At 35.8% G+C, this 22,166-nt stretch overlaps 1 protein-coding gene across 3 annotated transcripts; it reads left to right on the top strand.

The window, feature by feature from the left end:
* Positions 1-645: 645 nt before the first annotated feature.
* LOC113734813 (uncharacterized) lies at positions 646-17,839 on the top strand. Of its 3 annotated transcripts, none has more exons than XM_072083298.1 (11): positions 648-1,001; positions 1,796-1,945; positions 3,523-4,024; positions 4,618-4,759; positions 7,298-7,408; positions 10,383-11,937; positions 14,238-14,480; positions 15,343-15,412; positions 16,225-16,403; positions 16,915-16,978; positions 17,497-17,839. In XM_072083298.1, the coding sequence occupies exons 2-11, from the start codon at positions 1,814-1,816 to the stop codon at positions 17,544-17,546; spliced, it is 3,048 nt and encodes a 1,015-aa protein (XP_071939399.1). In that variant the 5' UTR covers positions 648-1,001; positions 1,796-1,813; the 3' UTR covers positions 17,547-17,839. The 3 variants fall into 3 exon arrangements, 2 of the variants coding, with proteins under 2 accessions (XP_071939399.1, XP_071939398.1); XM_072083297.1 differs by having other exon boundaries at positions 649-1,001; positions 17,439-17,839; XR_011842007.1 differs by lacking the exon at positions 15,343-15,412 and having other exon boundaries at positions 646-1,001; positions 17,439-17,839.
* Positions 17,840-22,166: the final 4,327 nt, after the last annotated feature.

Here is a 22,166-nt window from a genome sequence, read left to right as displayed (position 1 = left end):
GAACTTCCGACTTGTGCGCGATAAAGTGAAATTTCTAAGAAATTCTTGTAACGATAGTATAATTAACTAACACTTTGGTAATTAATCATGAAAATAACTATTTTGGAGTAAACCAATAAATAAGTGAATAAATCAATAAAATAAATAAATAAAATAAAATAAAATACGAGTCCTCACACACACAGTGTATCAAAACACAAGAAAAGTGAAAATGTAGACTCAGTCTTTCATTTTTTGGCACAAGAAAAGCGAAATGTTGGGTATCTGATTTAGGTCCTGTTTTAAAGCACAACTTTTTTAATCTATGTAGACACGTGTTGTTTTAATATCTACATTTGTCCTTTCCAACTAGGCCCATGAGTGATGTATCGAATCATAGCATATTACATTTAAATTTTAGTTACTCTCCTTTTATATATTGTACAGATATATATATCTACCTACATATGTCCATTATTCCAATCCAACTAAACCAAGGGAGTGCTATGCCACAATCCTTAGATTTTTTTCGCTGCAAGTGAAATTTGAACCCTCACCTACAGCCCAACAAGGGACTTAAACCCCTCCCTGGTAGCCACTGAGCCATTGGCCCAGTGGTTGGAATGCAAATTACATTTAAATCTCATTTAGTAACGGAAGCTCTCCTTCTTTACCTTGCGCCACGTCAGCAAAGTGCGCGCCTTTTCAAGCAAACCACAGCACAGCACAGCACATTGTTATGGTAAGTGAGTCGTAACGCATTCACTCACCCACTTTTCTGTCTTCTTCTTTCGATTCTTCTTCTTCTTGTTGTTGACATGTTGTCAGTACCAATTCCCAAATTCCCAAGTTGCTTCTTCCAATCCTCTCTACTTCAGTCCACTGTTCTTTGCTAGCATTTTCGACGGCGCCGTTTTAGCCTCCGGTTCTCTCCTTAGCGCCATAAAAAGCTTTGGCCGCCGTGGAGTTCGCCGTGAGTAGTGATTGTTAGCTGGGTCGAACGGTGTGAAGGAATCTTATCGGTAAAATTCTTTCTCTGCTTTGTTTTAATTTTTAGCTTTTGTTCTCGTTCTTGTGTTTGTGTTTGCGTTTGTTTTTATTTTTTTTTCAAGGAATACCGAAGTTCAAGGCCTATATGAAGTTTTTGATTTGGTAATTTTCTATGTTTTTCAGGAACCCTAAGTTAGCGGTTGAATTTGTGGAAACTTGTTAGTTTCTTTGCATGCATGCTGATAATTCGTTGGTGATGAAGATTTTTTATGAAATGTTTTTAAGGAAATGTTGTTCATGCGGCTTTTAGTTTTTATTTTTATTTTTTTAAGTTTTTGTTTTTTTTTCTGTGCACCAAATGTGTTTTAATATTCAAAAAAAATCTTGATAGCTAAAATAATTAGTTGCATAATCCCAACCATTCGATACCCCTGTTATAGAAACAGGTATTGTTCCAGCCAAATTTATGTGGTAATGGAACTATATTTTGCAAATTACTGAAATTCCAGTTCCGTGGTTGTGGGGACTAGTAAATGTTAGGAATATTTTGCAATATACAAGAAATTCAAGTTCCCTGGTTGTGGGGCAAATAGATATTAAGGATTACGCTAGTTGGTTGGGAAATTGTTTTCCATGTTTTGTTAGGGAATATTATTTTGTTTTTTCATATGTATGCAAACCCACACAACTAAATTTAAGCAAGTAACACATTGAAATGATATATTCATCTCACATTGTAATCTTAGAGCAGAAATTGCAATGTTGTGGATATCTTTTAATCTTATAATTCTTGGATTAATTGTTGAGTTTTTGTCATTTTGTTTAGTTAAGGATAGCTTATTCTATGTCGGACGTGGCACCCATCGAGGAGGCAGTAAGCGCATTGTTGGATTGCTTGGTTGATCCACTGTTACCTTCGAAGCTATATGGAAAGGATCCTCCTTCACTTGACAATCAGCAGTCTGTTGCTAGACAGGTGTTCTTTCTCTGTCCCCTAGTTGATTTTTTTTTTTTTGTAAGCTTTCTTTTATACTTCTTTTAGAACTAATTCTGCTTTGTTAGTACTTGTACTGATATCATTTTTATTTTAATTGTAGTAGAATCTTATAGATTATGGTATGAACACATTTGTGAAACATTTGGCAGTAATGCATTCTGTGCACCACAGTCTACAGTGGTTTTTGTTTTAGACATTCTCATTTCATAATAAATAACAAGAAAAAGAAAATTACTATGTGCAGACATAGAAACCTCTAAAAATTGTCATTTTGGTTCTCAAATTTCAAAATGTTTCATTGGCCTGAGCATGTGCATTTCATATAATTAGACTGCTTTCCTGGAAAATTGGCAACAAGTCTGTCCATTTTGTTGGTGACTTAAAAAGGAGAATCCACACACCCATACGATGAAGAAGGATACTGAATGAACAGCCAAGTGTGAAAATGGTTTGGAGCTCAATGATAGTGGTTCTAGGCACTTTATGAGAAACATATATGTGGGAGTAGCACTTGTAACTGGATCCAAAGGTCAAGAAGGATGCCCTCTATTAAAAGATTAAAGGCTGCCATGGCCATGCAAGGAAAAGTCACTAGGACTAGAATATAAGGGAGAGAGGGAGGGAGGGAGAGGACGGAGATTCCAACTGCAGAAGTGTTCAAGGAATTACTTACATCTGTAGTTTTCTGTTTAAAAGTTGCCTTTGTATTGTAATGAGAGTGCAGATTACTTAGAATCAAATTGCGCATTGTGCATAAGGTATGATTGGAGTCGTCTATTCTAGAAAAGCTGCTTGTATTAACTAAACCTTGTAATTTAAAATTCTTTTTAACTATTTACAATGATGCAAGTATATTTGTCCTGGGCTATCCAATTATATTGTACTTAAATGACCAAGGATTTGAAGAAAAAAATTAAAACTGGTCTGTAAATCATTGTAGAGATTGGAAGTGATTTCCATGGTTATCAGTATTGCTAACTTCATATTCGTTTATCTATTACTGCTGGAAGCATTTCTCTGAGAAAGAAGGATTTTCTATTTCATTTTTAGGGTGGTGCTTACTTTTCTTCAGAACATTGAAAACCATTCTTGTTCATTTCTAGGCGTCTATCATCAAAAGATGATGTTATGGTAGCATCGGGGAAAGCCAAAAGATAACATGGAAGTTTGTTGCCGAAGTATTTTCACATGACCTTAGCTCATCAATCATGCTTTTTTTTGTCCCTCTAAATAACATCTTAACCATGCAAAAAGACATGGATGCTTCTATTAAGTATACTCAATTCTAATCATATCTTGTAGTAGTGTTTAATTCTCACCAATAGAAAGAATTGCGGTATGCAAAATCAATGGCGTGTCCTTTGCTCTTTTGTGGCAGTATGCATTTACTTACCTTAGCCAAATGTAGGATCTTATGGTTTTTCGTTTTTTCCTTCTACTGGGGTTGAGACAAAATTTTGTTTTTGAATTGAAGCATTTGGTACAGAATTTATGAATCTTATGGATTTTGTTGTTTTACTAACTGATGTTTCTTACCCGTTTCTGCTTTGCTACAGATGCATGCTGTTGGGCTACTCTACAACTACTATCATAGGAAGCAAGATCCAGAGTTGTGCTTTTTAGAATTTGTGCCATTTTGCAAGTTGGCTTTAACTTTAAAGCCAACTCTAATGCCTCATATGAAGTTTACACTCCAAACCGATCCTGTTGGGTTGAATGATCTGGAAAACCAACTTTCAGTGACAGAGAAAGCAGTCATGGATGCCTGCAATATCTCATTGTCTTTAGATGCACTGAAAGACATTCCAAGCATAGAAGGATGGCCGATTTCAAAAGTTTCAGTGCTGTTGGTCGACTCAGAAAAGGAGAATTGCGTGCTGCTATTTGGTTCTGTTACTAATGGTGTTTGGTCTGTTATTGAAAAATCTGTCGATGACTTCAACATAGATTTGGAAAATACCTCAGAGGGAAAAAGAATCAGTCAAACAATGACAGGTGAACAACTCACAGAGTCATACTTTGAGCAGCTTGCCTCCATAGCTGTCAAGGAAGCTACAGGTATGCCATTGTTCCAGAATATGGACTATTGAGCATCCATGCGTGTAATTTTTTTTTTCGGTAATTAAATGGACAAAATTATTTATGGAGCTTCTCTCTTCAGTAAATAGACATGTTTTCTTCTTCCTGTTCCATTTGTGTCTAACATCTTAAAATACCTTATTAAAATTGGAAATTGCAATGCATTCTTCGCTGGAACTTAAGAGTTATGGAGGCTAATGAATCTCTGGTGTTTCTTTGATAGTTTTACAACTCTCCTGTCTTCTAATTAATTTAAGAGCAGGCTCGATGGACTATAGAGCTACTCTAAGACTTGAATTCTTAATTTCTCCTTGAGCTGTTGCATGTGTAGTTCTTTTCTTCGTAGTGATATTGAAGTCAAACTTATTGTGACTGTTTATCTGGTCAGTGCCTGAATTGTATTTAGATTGTTATCTGTTATGTTATTTCCTACCCATATGAATTAGGTCTCAAAAATCTTACCAATTTGCTTGAGTGTCTTTTTCCATCCTCCTCCCCCTGTCCGCTCCAAGTAAAGTTTCTTTTTTCAAACAGTACTTATGGTGCTTGAATGTTTTGGTAACTGTAAATAGGCATTAATCACTCTGATCTCATGGTTTTGGAGAGGCATGTGGTGTATTCTTTAAGTAAAGAAAAGACAGCTGCTTATTTCTACATTATGCAATGCACAAGTGGTGGAGACATTCAAATTCCTATTAAAGATACTATTGAGAGGTTAGTTCTATTCATTATTTCCTTATGATAGTTGTTTCTGGAAGTTGAAGTTCATATTATGAGGTTTTATTGAAGTGCTATTATTTTGTTTGTTACAAATTTGAATGAGTAAATTTCACTCATTAAGGACCTTGATTCTGAGCTCTATTTCCAGCTCAGAATCTAATTGTTACTCTGATTCAACTTAGGTATTATGTTAAGAGCATTTGGTGTCAGTTCATGAAGAGCATTTGATGTCAGTTCATATTATTAAGCTAATAACAGGCTCTTATCTTGACATATAGCTTTGGAGCAGCCTCTCAGCTTTATTTAGTTTTCAGATTTGTTTAGAACTAAAAGTTGATACTAGAAGCCATCTTTGCTCTTCTGTCATTTATTTTTAACTCCTCTAATTGTTACTCTGATTCAACTGTTCATTTCTCTATATTTTGGAATCCTATATGACTTTTGCTGTAACCTTAATTTTATACTTAATTGTATCTTTTTTAAGGCAGAGGAATACACATTCTCAGTCAAAGCTACACTAATGTAATTCAGAAATGATGTTGATTAGTCTTTGAAGCAGAAGAGATTTGCAAATATTGTTTATGCTTGTTGCATTCTGCCTTGATTTTGAATGTGTGTGTTTTTTTTTTAAAACAAACTTACATCTAAGTTCTCCCTTGTTTTTTCAAACCAATAGAGACGCTTCATTTCCAGAATCAAACCGATGTTTTTTTAGGTTCTTTGGATTAAGTGTATCTTTTTGAAGAGCAAAGGACTTTTTACTGATATAGATATAGAAAATGATACCCAATGGAATGCATCTGAACTGCCAGAATAAATGCATATGTAATGCAAAGGGTATATTAATGCATTCCCTCTAGATTTATACTAGGTTACAATAAATGTTCTAATGGAGCACTACTCAGTATCTGCTAAAATGCAAAGTACCTCTTTGGTCGTTCAAGCACTTTTGAACTAGGGAAGATGTTGGACAATTTTACTCTTAGAGAATTGGTTTCTAAATTGGATGCCCAGTTTCTTTCATATGATATCTGAGCTAGGCATTAGACATAGTTAATAATTCAGTTTTTTCCTTTAGGTTTTTTCGAGGCAGTATCGATCCATAAATCCAGCTGATTCCTCTAGAGGGTTCTGGCACTAAGTTCACCCACGTGTACATGAAGGAGGTTTATATCAGTTTCATCGGTTCTCACTAAGTCTCTTTCAATTTCATGGGATTCTGCCAATCCCTTTTTTAGTTTCATGGCTTCTGTCAATCTCAAGGGGGTGTCAAATCAGTTCTCATATGTAAGCTTAATTGACCTAAAAGGATGATATAATAATAATCCATGGTTTGCGAGGGGGTATAAAATCAGTTCGCAGATGTAAAGTAAAATGACCTAAGGATGACCTAAAAACTCTCCAATTTTTGAAGTACCTGCAAGCCCAAAATTGCCTGCAAAGTCACTCATAAAAAAGTCAAAATGTTCTGGATTGTTAGAGGAGACAGGTGCCACCAGTTGTGTTGGTACACAATTTTTAAAGTTCCCATTCAGTCATTTCTTTAACCCTCAAACTACTCTCTAACGTCTTCTTCTGATCGTTCATTTTCATTTCCTGTCCTTATCAATAAAATGATAGACTCTGTACCTGCTACTGTGGCTGCAAAGCATTGTTTCGTTGCTACTGGACTCTGGCTGCTGGCAGTGAGGAAAGAAATAAAGAAAGATTATAGGTTAGAGAAGCAAGAGTTGAAGAGAAGAGCCAGCAGTGGTGACTGCTTTGTTGGCAAATAGGGGAACTTGCTGTTGCAGGAACTATTGTGCTACTTTGCAGCTCAGCAAGTAAAGCACTAAAAGATCAAGGGAAAGCAAGAAGAATAGGAAATTTTGACATTTTAAGTAGGTGTCTATCCAGTTGATTGAGAAGTGGTGAGAAGAAAAACTTGGTTGGGATAAAAGAAACAGATGGAAGGACTCATTGAAGCTGGAAGCTGGACTGTGTAAACACTGACTGCCCACAGAATTAGACAACAGAGTGTTGCTGCTTAATTTCATCTAGGAAAATGTGAAAGTTATGGATACCTAATTAGTCACATGGGATTTGCGTTGAGTACTAATTTGGCCATATGGAACACTCTTAGGAAGACGATCAGATACTTTTGTCCTCTCTTTGTAGATTCTTCAGAATTTGCCCAGTTGGTGTAGGAGTAAGGAGACAACCAGATATTTTACTGGACCAAATTAGCTCATCTGTAAAACACCTTTGATTATATGTCTATGATTACAACATTTTATAAATCTTTTTGGATTTATTATTTCCACAGTAGATTGCTCAGAAATTGCAAGGTAGGCCATAGAACTTAAATGAGCTTTTCAAGTTACCTTGTATCAGATCTTTGAGTGAATTTTCAATCATTTGTTGTCTTTAAAAACTCAGGAGCTGCTTGAAAATTAAAGGATGCCACTTAAGATTTGAAAACGCTTTAAATTATCATTTTTCTTCCCAGGTAACAATGATGGTACCATAAACGTGCTTCTGCATTTGAATTAGTTTGCAGGGCCCCCTGTTTGAATGGATGTCTCATAGCTGGATGACTACCACAGTGGTTGAGCATTATAACGTGCTTCCTTATGCCATGATTCTGTCAAGCTGGTATTCAAGGTACAAGTGGCATCATTCATCTAGCGATTTCTTTTCTTAGTAGTTTTCTTTCATAAACACTTGGTTCCTTTCTTTTCTCCATTCTGCTGGATCTTCCAGATCATTACTAATTCAGAGATAGAAGGTCTTTACTTCATTTTTCTCTGTAATCAGTTACTTTTTTTTCAGTCTATTGGATTTTATAAGGTAAAAGTTTCAATTTCATGCTCAGTTTCTTTATTGTCGGAAGTGGATCGGTTACGAAGAGTAACTGACATAATGGATAATATGTATAAATTGCACATATCTTTCTTATGCAAAGCAGGCATGAAGAGGAGAAGTGTCTTGATTTCAACCAGGATGCTCATGACCAGAAGTGAACTTGAATTGCAGAGAATTTTCTGAGCGGCCAATCCTCTTTTGCTCTGATGAGAGCATGTTACATTTTTCTGAGGACATTTGATCAGCTTGCTTGCTTTCAACTTTAAGACAATATTATTAATATCCTGAGAAAAAATAACTTATCATTAGTGAGATGTATGGATGCACAAATATAAGACCCATTATGCTATAGATGATTACATTATTTAAGTTGGATATGTAATTTTCTTCATGACGTCTTGATAAAATCTTCCTCTTCTACTGCTTCAAAATGTTTTTTCTATTTTCATTTTTTCCTTTTGCTGGTTGAACGCAGAAGTTGTCTTACATTTTATTTCATATTCAAGGTTTCTTGTGGAGCAGTTCATTACCTATTTAAAATAAACACCTTGAATATTTTCATCTTCATCATAGTCGATTGGCCTACAGCCAGTAGATTCATAGGTTGCACCTTATGAGGGCAAGGTCTAAATCTCTCTAGACTGGCAGCAGCTGGTTCATCTGAGTGAGAATTCTCAAGCCTTTCTCTTTAGCCAACCAGCTTTCCCCATATGTTTTCCCAGTCCTGCAATTAGCAGTATCTAGCTGCTACTTTACGTTATCACTAACTTTCAAAATTTAATTTTCAAATGCTCTTTCAGGATATTCCATGTAATTACCTCTCTCCACTTGCCCTACTTCATGGACTAATGGTCATATTTGTCCTGTTGTCCAGTGGTCCATAGTTACGTGCCATAAAAATTGGAAATTCATTTAGTATGGTATTGAAATGTGATCTACACTTTTAATGGCCAATTAGGATTTCGCAACACTGTTATCTTTTTGCTTTAATATTGGTGACTGTACCTGTTCTGTGGCCTCCGGTAACCATTTGGAGTTTAATACAGGGAGCTAAGTTACCTATTTACATCGGAATTCATTTTGGTCAAATGAGTTTGAGCTTTTCTCAAATATAAGAGGAGTCCACTGAGGATTCAATACTGCGTTCGACTTGCTTACATTTATACACGCAGGAATTCCCGCTCCCGCACCCGCACCCGCCCCCACCTTCCAGACCTACATAGCAATGGCCTCAAACCTAATAAATTTGCCTATCATTAACTTCCTAATCTACCCAAAGAGAACATGGAGCAGATCTCCAAACCCTTACCTCAAAGGTGATGCATTCATCATTGTCACTTAAATCCTGGTGGTTCAATTGGTCTTTTCCTCATTGCCATGTTGTAGAGGATATGGTCTGTTTTTTCCCCTCCTTTGATTTACTGTTTGCATGTGATGGTCTTCCTATGATCAGCAAAAGGGAGGGATTTTGGCTTGTGAATGCATGTCTTGTGGTCAGGGTTGGAAAGGTTATGTCTTTGTTACGTGAAAGGAAACTCTTGCAAGTTGCAATCCATTATTCCACTTGGGCTTTGTGTCCAATTGGTCAGGCACCCTTTGGGGCGGTGGGGAATGGAGGTCGTTTGGTGGACTAAGAAGGATGACTTTGTAGAATCATCCAAGAAATTAAATGTTTGACTGAAATTAGAGCTTTTAACTTGTATAGTTTTAACTAAGTTGTTAGGGAATTGTCAGTGCTTATTTTTATTACCGTCTCATTAGTGTCTCATCAGTGAACTTCTGTTTCTTGCCACTTCTTAGCATATTTATTTAGCTTGCTACTACTGGTATCACAGCTTCTAATATATTTTCTTACTGCTCTAGAAATGAGCATAGATTCTTAACGACTACCTGTTGCATTTGTACTATGACGTTGAAGTTAAATGATATCTGTTTATAAAGGTTTCATGCTCAAACCTATATTCTGTAGTTTACAATTGTATAATGTAACAAAACACATGTACATTGGACATTCTTTTCAGTTCTGGATAATGAAAGACTTTGAGGAATCTAGTGTAAGGACCTTTATAAGAAAAAGTTATATGAGCTGCATAAAGTAGTTTTTGTCAGACTCCATTTGACTCTAAGGAAGCATGCATATAATGACAACCTTTTTCAAACTTTGTTTCTTTGTTTTTAATGGAAAGAAATCAATTTTTCCGTTGTATACCTGATTCTATCCCAATTTAGTCGTTTTGCAGGAGTCATGAATTCTATGAATGCTTCAGAGGATTTGGCTACTTTTGCAGTTTTTGTGCATTTGTGCCCTTGAAAATCTTGGTGCAATGTGTTTGTGGGGTCAAACATTTATTACTTGGCTGCTGAATTTAGGCTCACAGGAAGATGTGTGTATCTACATGATCTTGTTTGACTGAGTTCTGCATGACGACATCGCAGAATATTATTTATGGGCCTCAACTGTGAATTATTTTCATTGGACAAAATGATAGTTAAGTTTCTAAGTTGAGGGAGTAGTTGCATGGAAATTCCATTGGAATGATTGAACTATCTGCCTCAGTGTTTGGGATTTGCTTAAACTATGGATTCTTTCCATTTTCGTTTGTTTTCATGACATTTTCTTTTTCTGGCCATAAGATTTGATAAACTGTGGAGTTGCACTAAATGTAAAAGCTTATGCTGTTAAAAAGAGTAGAGTGCTTTATTTATTTAAACAGTCTACAGACATTAAAGCTTTTCTGCACTGTCTTACTTTCTGAATCACCAATTATTTCAGGGAATTTCCCTCAATTAGCTTGCAGAGATCCAATGTGAGCAGCATTCTGAAAATTGAGGAGAATTTTGGTGAAAAATTTTCTGAAAGAGAGCAAGTTACCTCAAATGGATTGCAGAATATTAGTGTGGAACAGGGAAATATAGAGATCAATAGCTATCTAATGCTGGAAAATCCCTGTTATGCAGAAGTTAACAATGAGGGGCAGTGCAATGATGGGAACTGCAACAGTGCAAAGTACCTTGTTAATGAGAAAGCTGTTACTGAGAAATCTAAGACGATGGATGAAGATGCTCAAGAAACAGAACAATCTGATAAATCCTGGGACATCACTCACCCAACTCTAAAACAGTTGGAGAACCTTGTTAATGAGAAAGCTGTTACTGAGAAATCTAAGATGATGGATGAAGATGCTCAAGAAACAGAACAATCTGATAAATCCTGGGACATCACTCACCCAACTCTAAAACAGTTGGAGAACCTTGTTAATGAGAAAGCTGTTACTGAGAAATCTAAGATGATGGATGAAGATGCTCAAGAAACAGAACAATCTGATAAATCCTGGGAGATCACTCACCCAACTCTAAAACAGTTGGAGAACCTTGTTAATGAGAAAGCTGTTACTGAGAAATCTAAGACGATGGATGAAGATGCTCAAGAAACAGAACAATCTGATAAATCCTGGGACATCACTCACCCAACTCTAAAACAGTTGGAGAACTGCATTGATGCAAATTGTAGTGGTAAAGACACAATTAGTGCAGAGAACTCCAAGAGGGCAGATAAAGAAGTTCAAGAAGCAGAAAAACTGGACGGAAACTGCAAAAATGCACAATTTAGAGGTAATGCGACAGTTGCTACTGACAAATTTAAGATGGAGACTGAAGAAGCTCAGGAACTAGAACAATCAGATAAATTCTTGGACATTAATCACACAACTGTGAAAGAGTTGGAGAATTGTAGTGGTGAAGACACAACTGGTACTGACAACTCCAAGAGGGCAGAGACAGAAGTTAAAGAAACAGGAAGCCTTGATGCATTATCGGACATCAGTCACTCAACTGTGAAAAAGTCAGAAAATTGTGTTTATATAGATTGTATAAGTGAAGAGAACAGTGGTAGTGACAATGCTAAGAGGGTGGAGAATAAAGTTGAAGGCACTAAAAACTCTGATACAGGTAAACTCACTCACTCAACTGTCGAAGGGTTGAGAGACTCTATCAGTGGAAATTCTAGTGGCAAACATACAATTGATGCATACAATAGTAAGGAGATAAAGAAAGTAATCAAAGACACAGAAAAGCTTGATAAATCTTTGGATACCATGAACAATGAGGATTCTGAAGATTCAAAACAGGGTCCTACTAATGAACTCCAGATAAGCTGCTTCCTTCCCAGAAAAAGGCAGCAGACGGATGATGGTGGAGTTATAATGAGATTTACCAAAAACGGGGACAAGAATAAGAGTGCAGATTCACCTATGCGAGTTTACCATCACCAGAAAAGGAAGATTCCTGTAAAGAGTGGTGCATGTGCTTCTGTAGGTGGAGCTGTCAATGTAAGTGACTTTAATATTCTGACTTACAATAAAGGTAAAAAACTTTGCAAGTAATATGTTTCTTGTTAGTTAAGCTATATAGGTTCATATGCACCCTCATTTGTTGATATTCGAATTAAAGTGCCCAGTGGAAGTCTGAGTTCGATGATACTAAGAAGTAGGAAAGTCTTCGCTTAAATCAAATAAACTTCAATTAATTGTGTGTGTCCTGTTAAAGATTGTATTTAAGTAGCTTGTACCAATTATTTGCAAGCTCTAGTTATTAACATTTAATAATCTTTGAGGAGATTTTGTGATATTTGATTTTTGCTCTGGTGTTGTAGCAGTTTAGATGCTCCTATTACTTCAAAGGCAGCAGTATGAGTTCTGGGATTGTTTTAGTCTGAGATTAGAGGTTCTGGAAAATCATTGTTGTCTCTTTACAATTAGCTTACCAACCTAATATAGCAATTTGAATTTGCATCTTGCATCGGGGTTTTACTTGCTGACAAGCTTTATGAAGTAAAGCATGGACATTTCCATTAAGCTGAGAAGTGCGCAACTACTCCTGGAGTGAATAGATGCAGATTTATATGCCGATTGGATACTTTTAATGGCGGCATTTGTAATACAGTTTAGCACCTTAGTAATTACCTTATCATGGTTTTTCTTTACCTAGATTAAATTGAGAAAAGAAGATTGATTACAAGGATGCTAGAGGAACTTCTTATGCTTAACAATTGCCCGTGGCAGGGTCGGTTCTTTTGTGGGCTAGGGTAATTGGTTTTGGTGTCTGAGAATATGTTTATCTGTGTGAAAGTTTAGCTACACAATCACCTATATACACATGCACATAAAGCAGTGTGAAGAGATGCTTGTTCAACATGATAAGTGAACTTGATTATTGGAAATTTATCAATTGCATGTGCAAACTGGGGAGATATACCTAGTAGTTGCAACAAGAACCAGAAGTGTGATTGTGAAACCATGAGGCTGCGCCATGACATCTCGACCTTCTCTTGTTCATACACTATTATTGCTGCATGTACAAAATTAACTTTGTGCCAAAAGAAGTACAGTATACAACTGCAAGTATCTTGCCCATTCAGAAGATGCATTGCTTAAACAAACGTGCCTTAGAGATTTGTAGTCCGTGCAGACTATTATTTTGAAAGATGACCTCAGTTGTTAGTGAGTAGGGACCGCATCATAAACAGGGAAGATTAACTGTGTTGTGAAAGCAGCATGGTGAACTTTATTTGCAGTGGTACTGAATGATAAACAGTAGGTTTTCTTCTTTTTGTTTTTTTTCTGGTTATATGCTTTGGGAGGAGGAACAGTCATCATCTAGTAGACTACCCAGGTACCATTTTCATCACTAAATACATGTGTAATATAGGACAATTCCCATATGGTACAAGCCCCACCTTCTTTATATTCCTCTGGTATCCTATTCTTTACAATCCTTCGTCAATGCTTTTTTTGGTCATGGATGCTATGACATGAGTGTCCATCTTTTTGGTCCACCATTGAGTTTGGCTGAAGTATTTTTCATCTTCTTTTGTCTCCTTGAAAATTTGAAAATAGAAGATCCAACTCTAGGATGTATTTTTAGCCTTTGCAAGAGTGATTCCAACCACTTCAGGATGTAAATCGAATTGTTTAGCTCCTCAAGGTTAAAGGTTTTATACAAAAGAAAATAACCCTTTTCTTTTTTTCTTCTTGTCTTTCAGATTACGTGATAGATTGTTTTATTGTTTCACTTTCTGAATTATTAGCTGAGGCTTCTTGATCTTGACTTCTCCCGTAGTCTAGAGAAAATTATGTTGAAAATAGAAAGCATATTTAGGACCAGCCTTTTTCTTTCAACTGCACAAGTATATAATGTCAAATTTCTCTGAACATGTACACTGTGAATTTATTCTCTATAACCTGAAGGTAACTCTTTCCATTGAGCTTCTACCGACTATTTATAATTGCTGATTGCGGATATCAAAAGCTCAAAGTATTTCCTTTTAGAGATGAGGTTAATCATTCAGTGCTCATATTTCCAGCTTTTGTGTGATGATGAAGATGCACTGCTGGAAATGCTATTTTAAGTTGTTACAAAAAATATGTAGGACACAAAAGTAATCGTTTGGTGTGGTTTTCTTTATTAGTCAATCAACTTACTTTTCTTCTAGTGGTTCTAAAGCATCATTTTCAGTGGACCAATGTTTAACTGCCTCATTGCAGCTTTTGATACTGCTTGCCTAACTAGTGTCCTTTTTCTATGAGAATTTGTTAGTGATCTACTTTTTGTGACACTTAATTGTCTGCAGGTGGAGTCAGCTGGTAGCCCAAAATCAAATAGATTTAATAGTAGAGAAGGAAAGGATTCTGGAATTGGCATCAATTGGACTCTCCCATACAATCTAAATTGGACTCAAGGGGAAGATTATGCACCAGTTTGTCTTGAGCCAAATGCCAGAAGTGTTGAAACTCAGCAGGCTACACTTGTAACAAAAGACGTAGCACTGGCACAGACTGCTTTGGGACATTTATTCAGTAAAAGAGCAAAAATGGTAAGGTTTTGGTAGTCTAGCCTGTACCTTGTGCTTGTCTCTGATAGATAAAGATTTTCATGCCAAAGATTCTTTTAAGCAACTTTATTTCGAAAAGATAGTGATGGACTTCATTGCTAACATCACTTGGATAGACTTGGCTAGGGTAAAAGTACAGTTGCTTTAGTTGAAGAGGATATGTTATTTCCTAGAAGAGGGTTATTTCCAAAAGATAGTGACGGACTTCATTGTCTGACCAGCAGCATAAGGAAGTCAATCATTCTCATCTTTTCTTTCTCCAATTTTTATTTGTGTGAATGCTATTGTGAGAAGTGTGACGGAGTGGATGATGTTGACTATTGAAAGCTCCTTGAATGAACCCTGATCTTATCTTTTTAAGGAAATGCCAGAAAGTTGAAGTAGATTGAAGGGAAAAGTACATCAAAATATTTTAAGTTCCATCAAGAAGCAAGAGATCAGTAAATATTTCTGTTTGCTGATACGATTGGTAGCTAAAAGAGATGGAAGTATTTCTAACAAGTTGGGCTTTGTATGATGTATATGCATCAGAGTTAGCTATAACATGTGTATTGCAGAAAATAGTGCTAAAACTTGTGAGACGGAAAGATTGTCCTGGATACTAAAAACCTCTCTCTCTAATATTATCTGGTACATTTTTTGGAAAGTCAATCTTCTGAATGCTGCAAATATTTGGTTTGTCTTAGTATTCCAAGCTTGATTTCCTTGCTGTGAATATTCCAACTATGAACCAATTACATAGTGACTTCATCTTCTTAAATGTTCCATTTGGACATTTTATTCAGTCCTAGCCATTCCTAAACTGGTATAGAACATTCATTGACTTATCTTTTCGTCTTGGCAGTGTCATCAAGCTCGCCTCATGCATGATGAGATTGCAGCTTGTGATCAAAACATCCAGAAGATCATAGAGGGTATAGTGCTTATCTTGACTTGTTTAGTTTCTTTATCCCTGCACATGCCTGATACCTTGTGCAAGAATTGAATGGAATAGAAAATATATCTTCCATTCAGTAAATGAAGGTCCTCAGTTGGTATCATACTTAATACATTTAAGCTCTTCTTCCGCTTCACCTTTCCCAAGCTAGGTTCTTGATTCTTCAGCATACCAACTCTACCATAGTTAAATTTTCCTCTCCGTTCTCATAAGAAAAGAATTGAACATGTCACATTCTTCTTTAGAATATGGGCCAGCTTTTCAAGTGAACAAAAGAGGTGAAAAATAAGAATTCAAGCCTCCAAAATGATATAAATTTCCATGGCAATTTGTTGGATTATAAATTCTTGAATTGTCAAGGAATATTTTTTATTTCCTTTCTTAGGTGTAGGCTGCATACTAAGACTGAGTTGGCATTAGATTTATGAACAAAGCTACCTAGTTAAGATTTACAACGGTTTATGCTAACCTTGTGATATAGTTAGAAGATTCTTGAGCTGTTAATCTTTGTTTATGCAATGGATGAAGGGTTAGATGCCCAAAGTTAGTTTCACTCGATTCATGGATAATTCAATAGGTAAGATGGCCTCCTCTCTGCGAGTAAAACTATACATGGAGAATGAGTTTGCTTCTTTTAAAAGGCCCATAAATGCAAGACATGATGGTAACTTTACAAGAAAAAGTTCTTAACAACCTTTTGCTCTTCTGCAGTTTTATCACTTTATTACTAATTTATTTGGTGAAATTGAATAGCTATGTCCTATGTTCACATTTCTTGTTCTGTACTAGGCAATGAGGATGCTTTGGCTCTTATGTTAGATGCCATCATGGATGGTTGTAATGATGCATGCTTCAAAGATAAATATCAGCATGAGAGTTATCAACATGGTGGCCATCGTCGCTTAAATCAACTCAGAACCACAAAGAGGATATCAGATGCCATCTTTAATTTGCGGTCTCCTACTCAGGCAAATGAACATACTAGATTTGTCTGTTTATTTTATGTCTTTCATTCAAGAAGTTCTCTTTTAGCTTTTCACTCCTGTGCTTTTTGGAAACAATGCGAACTAGATACTAGTGAAGGGGTTGTGGAATGATGTGTTTTTCTATGCTTTTCTTATTAGGTAAGACAATTGTTTATTTTGTCAGTAGAATAATTACATAACTTTGGTGTCATATTTTTCTAAGCATGTGTTAGACTGCATGATGCTCCTCCTTGTCAGTCTCAGGCTGTCATCTAGCACCCAGAATACAACCATTAGTGGTTGACATGTTGTTGTTGCTACTTTTCCTCGTGTCCTTTTCATTTTCAATTTTTGGTGGCAAGTGGTGCAGGATTCAAAGAAATTCTCCTGCTGTATTCTTCGTACATGTTTTATGATTGGATTTGTTTTTAAGATAGTGTTAGGCATGTGAACTGTTTGGTTGTTAGTTTTCTTTTTTGGATGGTGTGATAAATGTCTAAATTTCTCCTTGCAGGATTTGAATGGTATATGTGGTGTGAATGGCTGGATGGTCAATTATTCCGTGTCAGCCCCAGATGGTAAAGACATATCTACATTGATCTTGAATTTCTAAATATTAGGGCTGTCTGAATATATACTCTTAGCCTTCTTTACTTTTGATAAGAGCTGCTACCCACTTAATATGGCATAAAACAATTGATAAGAAGAATTTCCCAGGATCAAGCCTTACTACAGTTGTATGTAATTCTCAAGCCATCATTAAACCAATTTTTACCATCTCTGATTCATACTGCCTGCCACTTTGGCCTCAGTAACACAACAACAAAGTTGCCGAGAAGGAAATAATTCAAAGAAAGAACCCAAGACTTCATTTGCTTATCGTATGAATGTATATGTATATTGTGATCTTCTTTTCTACAGTTTCTGAAGGTGAGGTAGCAAGGGCAAGAATGAACAATATTTCTATGCATAGAAATCATTTTGTGTTCGTGTTCCTAAAGGGAGTATATGTTTTATCCCATTTATTCTGTTTTTTAGGTGGATTTTTAGCTAAGGTAACTGTAGAAGGCATGGATTTTGATTCTTCCTGTTTCAGTGAATTGCTTTCTACTCCTGAAGAAGCTACAGATTCAGCTGCTGCACTGATGATTGCGCAGCTACGAGCAATGGCAGGCCACACCTAATAGCCGTTTCATCATAGTGAAATGGTTATCAAGTTTTATATGTATCTATCCTAGATAACTATTTTATATAGGCTTCGGTGCTTCTGGGCTGTCCAAATTTAGAATATCAAATTTCTCTCTGAAATTCTGTCCTGTGCAAAACATTAGACTTTAGGTGTCTTGTTGCTGTGACTAAATAACCTATGGTTGTAGGGTAATCACTAATCATTCTATCATTTTATCAAATCTGACTTAAATGCAGTTGGGCTTTTCCTACTTGCTCTCTGGCTTCCTTTGATTTTTTTTCGTGGATTAGTCTGCGATCATGACTATATAGTATGGATAATGTATGTTTAGGTAATAAAGCAATAATTTAGTTTTATAAGGGTAAAGTTGAAAGTGATAACAATTATTCACCTCAAAACCTCCACCTCAGAAGTATAGATATTGATCAATATTCAACATGTGACAAATATTTTGCCAGCTAAAAGGCTATGAGTATTACTGTTTGTGGTTTTAGAGGGTGAAGGAGTCATTTTATTCTTCTAGGAGTACATATTATGCGTTGTTGAGCTTGATTCTCACGTTTAATTTTTGTATGTAAAAAAAAAATTTCATTGTCCTTCTGGGGTCTACTACTAGTGATTATTGATTTGACAACTCAAAATAATTGACCTTCTGGAATCTTTTACATTGAGATCTTTCATTCAATCAAAAAGTTGGATACATAATTTGTAGTAGGTACCCCCGACCTTAGGTTCCTTCATGAATATTTTGTATAATTTTTATTTTGGTCATTGGCTGATTTATAGCAGATGATCAACAAGCAACTAAACCGAAGAAGTTGAAGAAATGAAAAGTTGAAAAAAATAAAAATGAAAAATAGGGAATCAGTGCACACACCCTATTGGAAGTAAACATTTCAAAGAAAAAGGGGTGTAAACATCAAAAAACTGCATTAAGTTTGTTCAGATATATAAATGAAGTCTAAGAAGGCCAAAAAACTCTCAATTCCGTGGACAACCGTCCCCATATATTGGACACAACTTTCATTGGGTGAAAATATTTATTGCGTTTTTTGCACGTTTTGTTTGTTTATGTATTTGCTGTGTGAGTGGATAGATTGAAGAGTGTAATTGACATTAGCAATTATAAAAGTCGCAGATCTATAAATAGTTAGTAGTTTTCATATAATTAATATTCATATAATTAAACTTCCGCAGTAATTGACTTTATTCCATTACAACTTTGTTACGTTCAAACAGAATTTGAAATCTCTAAGTTTAGTTTTTTTATTTTCTTTTTGGATAAGAAAGATATTTTATTACTCAAAATACTGGAAATTGTCCAGCACAAGGGATTCAATAAAGTCAGAGATTTTGGCATAATATGCCAATTCATGTGCAACCTTGTTCGCTTTCCTCAGAACCCAATTTCCATCAATATCATAAGAATTAAACAGAATTATGCACAAATCATCAATAATTGGTCCCATGTTAGAAAAAAACATCATAATGCATCTCCTTTGAGGACAAAACTTGAAATGAGCAAATTATTTGCAAAGATAAGTTTAGTTATTTATATTGAATTCAAAAGAGAATTAAGTCATAGGATTAATCTCAGAAACCTCCCTTGAGGTTTTTGACAATTTTACTTAGCTTCCTCCAGATTTAGAAAATTACAATGACCTCCCTTGGAACAGTAAAATGACTACAATGTCATTTACTTGACAGGTAATTCACACCATATAAAAAACAAACCCTAAAAAAAGGAAAAAATTGCCGCTACAAACCTACAACACGTCTTTCTGTTTGCTCATGACTCAACCAACAACCCCTATTTCTTTATTTTTTTTCTCTCCCTTGTTCTCTTCTATCTCTTATCTCATTCTTCCCATAATCCCACTACCAATCACCATTGCTTCCCAGCCACCAACTACACCACCATGCAAACTTATCGGAATAGTGTCTAATTCTAATCTTATTTTCTCTTTCCTTTTTATTATACTATTAGCCCCATTAGTTTTTTCAATTCTTGTTATCCTTTGCTCATAATAGAGAACTAAAATTGCCAAAATCACAAATTGAGCAAGCGAATTTCCTTTGTTAAACGAGATGTAGATGAAGAAGATGATAGTGATAAAGGAAAAAATTTGAAGTTGATTGGTGGAAGGATGGATGAGGGTATGCTATTATGTCTATTGTGCACAAAAATATTAACATCTCCATGTGGGTTTTTTTTTATTTGCAATTTTTTGGTGTTGGTTTCCCTCCAGACTAATGGCTCTCTAGGCTAGAGTATAGGGTTGCTTTAGTGTTGGTATCAGTAGTTGAGGGCTAGCTTTTTTTTTTATTAGGTAGGTTGCAGGCATTTGGTTCAAAGTTTGGAGTGCAAAACTCATGAATACAGGATTGATTGTAGAATTGAGGTGATATGAGGTTGTAAGTAAGCTTTTAGGATCATATGAGGTGGTGGTATCTTGGTTTATAGTTGATTTGTGGTGAAAGGGGCAAAAATTAGGGATTTTGAGGATACAAAAATTGGTTGAATTTAGGAATCAAAATTAGGGCTACAAAGTTGATCAAGTTTGCTTCATCAATTTGGTAACGTCCAACATGATCAATTTGTTAAGGTTCTATTTTTCAAGCAAGGTGAAGAACCGTTGAGTAAAAATTTTTGCTTTCCCTTTTCTATATATACTATATAATTTTACAAAATGGTATTTTAGGATATTTGAAGATAGCTTTGGTTTATTGGGTCTAGATTGTTACTAAAACAGTAAAAAGAAGGGAGGTCAATGTAATTTTCTAAACTTAAGGGGAGCTGAGTGAAATTGTCAGAAACCTCAAGGAGGTTTCTGAAATTATGTAAACTTAGTATTAGGAATAATTTCTTTTAGAAAAACAAAACCCACATGGAGATTGTGAAAGCCCCACCTTCCCCTAAGGCGAACCAAAGGGTTTGGCGGACTGCCTGCCCAGCTCTCGTCAGGACTCACTCACTTGTTTCAAACAAAATAAGATATAACATCAAGAACAAGTGAAATAACAGTTCCCAAACTTAGAACGTATACTTACATACATTTCTATCTCAAATATTAATACAATCCCAAATAAGTCAAAAGTTCTTAGTTCTCAATACAATCAACCCTATCCAAGCACTAGCGCGAGTACAATCGCACAAATTCAAAAGAACTAGACCATGCTAGTCTGTACAGGTCTCACACCCTTGCTCGTATCCCCTATAAGGAAAACAAAACTAACGGAATGAGCTAAAATCCCAGTGAGGTTCCATACACATAATCAAACAATTTAGTCCAAGACATTAATCATTGAATAACAAATAATCCAGAAACATTTACAATATGAAAGCAATGGTAACACATTCATTAAAAGGATACATACTCACGTGGAACCATTCGTTCATTCATTCACCAACCATTTCCTTATTCCTCCAATCATTGGAAAAAAATGCCTTTTGTAAGTGAAAACCCCTTCATTGTTCTTATCATTCGTTCATCCATTTCATTTCCCCCTACTAGCCAATTCACTGGCCAGTCTCCACCAATTTTTGTGATCATACTCGAGTATACCAAATATTTTCTCAGGGTTACCAGTCGCCCGACCGAGTCCGCTTCTGGCTCGAGTCGACCGGCAACGAAAGCCAGGGGCCCAATTCAGCCAAAAGGCTTACATTCATGCGCAAGTAGCATTTAATCATTGAAAATTTCACATTCATTTAGGTCGAGTGCGATAAAGTACATATTCGCCTAGCAAAATTCATTTTTAGCAAACGTTGGAAACATAACGTACACCAATCACCTATTTAAGCAACAATCCACATAGTCATAACAATTCACATAGTCATTGATAACATAACGTACAAAGAACACTCACCTATTTAAGCAAAATAACGTCCAAAGTTTCCTTCCGGATAACACCCTTAATCACCAAGAAACCCTAAGAATAACCAAGAGAAAATATTACGGTTCAACCATCCAAAGTTTAGGTGAACCAAAGAAAATCTGAATAACTACTAGTACAAGGTATAAGTGTGATTTTGGAAGTGAAAAGAGTACATTTAGACCAAAGGACATGTGTAACTAAGAGTTTCCCAAACCACACATAAAACTAAACTCAAAAGGGTTTAAAACTCTATCGGAGAACAAAATGAAACGAAAGCCACGTCAGAATCCAGCTAGAAGTTGGCCGGATTCAAGGCAGTGAGCAATCCAAATTTTTTTCATCTTCTCCTGTCAATCCGGCCAGCAATCCGGCCAAGATTTGGCTGGATATACGGCCGGATATGAAAAGCAGTTTTTAATTTGTTTCGTAAAGCTCTTTGTTTGGCTTGAAAATAACACATATGCAAAGAAATAACGTGTAACAAGTGTTTTGGGTAAAATCATATGCAAGAAGAAGACAAAATCCCTTAAATTCACACCTAAAGCCTTGCTTATTAAAAATAGATTTTGTGGCCGAGAAAACCCTATACAACTCTTCTTTGTTTTGGAAAGAAAATAAGTAAGATAGTTGAAGTTCAAAACTTGACATTTGTAACTAACCATCATGTTTAAAACGGTCATCACATTTACCATGCGAAA

Source organism: Coffea arabica, chromosome 3e, assembly GCF_036785885.1.
Source record: "Coffea arabica cultivar ET-39 chromosome 3e, Coffea Arabica ET-39 HiFi, whole genome shotgun sequence".
NCBI lineage: Eukaryota > Viridiplantae > Streptophyta > Magnoliopsida > Gentianales > Rubiaceae > Coffea > Coffea arabica.
This window is presented reverse-complemented; position numbering and strand designations above follow the sequence as displayed.

Bases quoted from the DNA above. Each gene is read 5' to 3' on its own strand.
- LOC113734813 (XM_072083297.1), top strand. From the start codon at position 1,814: ATGTCGGACGTGGCACCCATCGAGGAGGCAGTAAGCGCATTGTTGGAT. The intron at 4,760-7,297 runs GTTAGTTCTATT...CATTTGAATTAG, and splicing joins ATTAAAGATACTATTGAGAG to TTTGCAGGGCCCCCTGTTTG. The intron at 16,404-16,914 runs GCAAATGAACAT...TTCTCCTTGCAG, and splicing joins ATTTGCGGTCTCCTACTCAG to GATTTGAATGGTATATGTGG.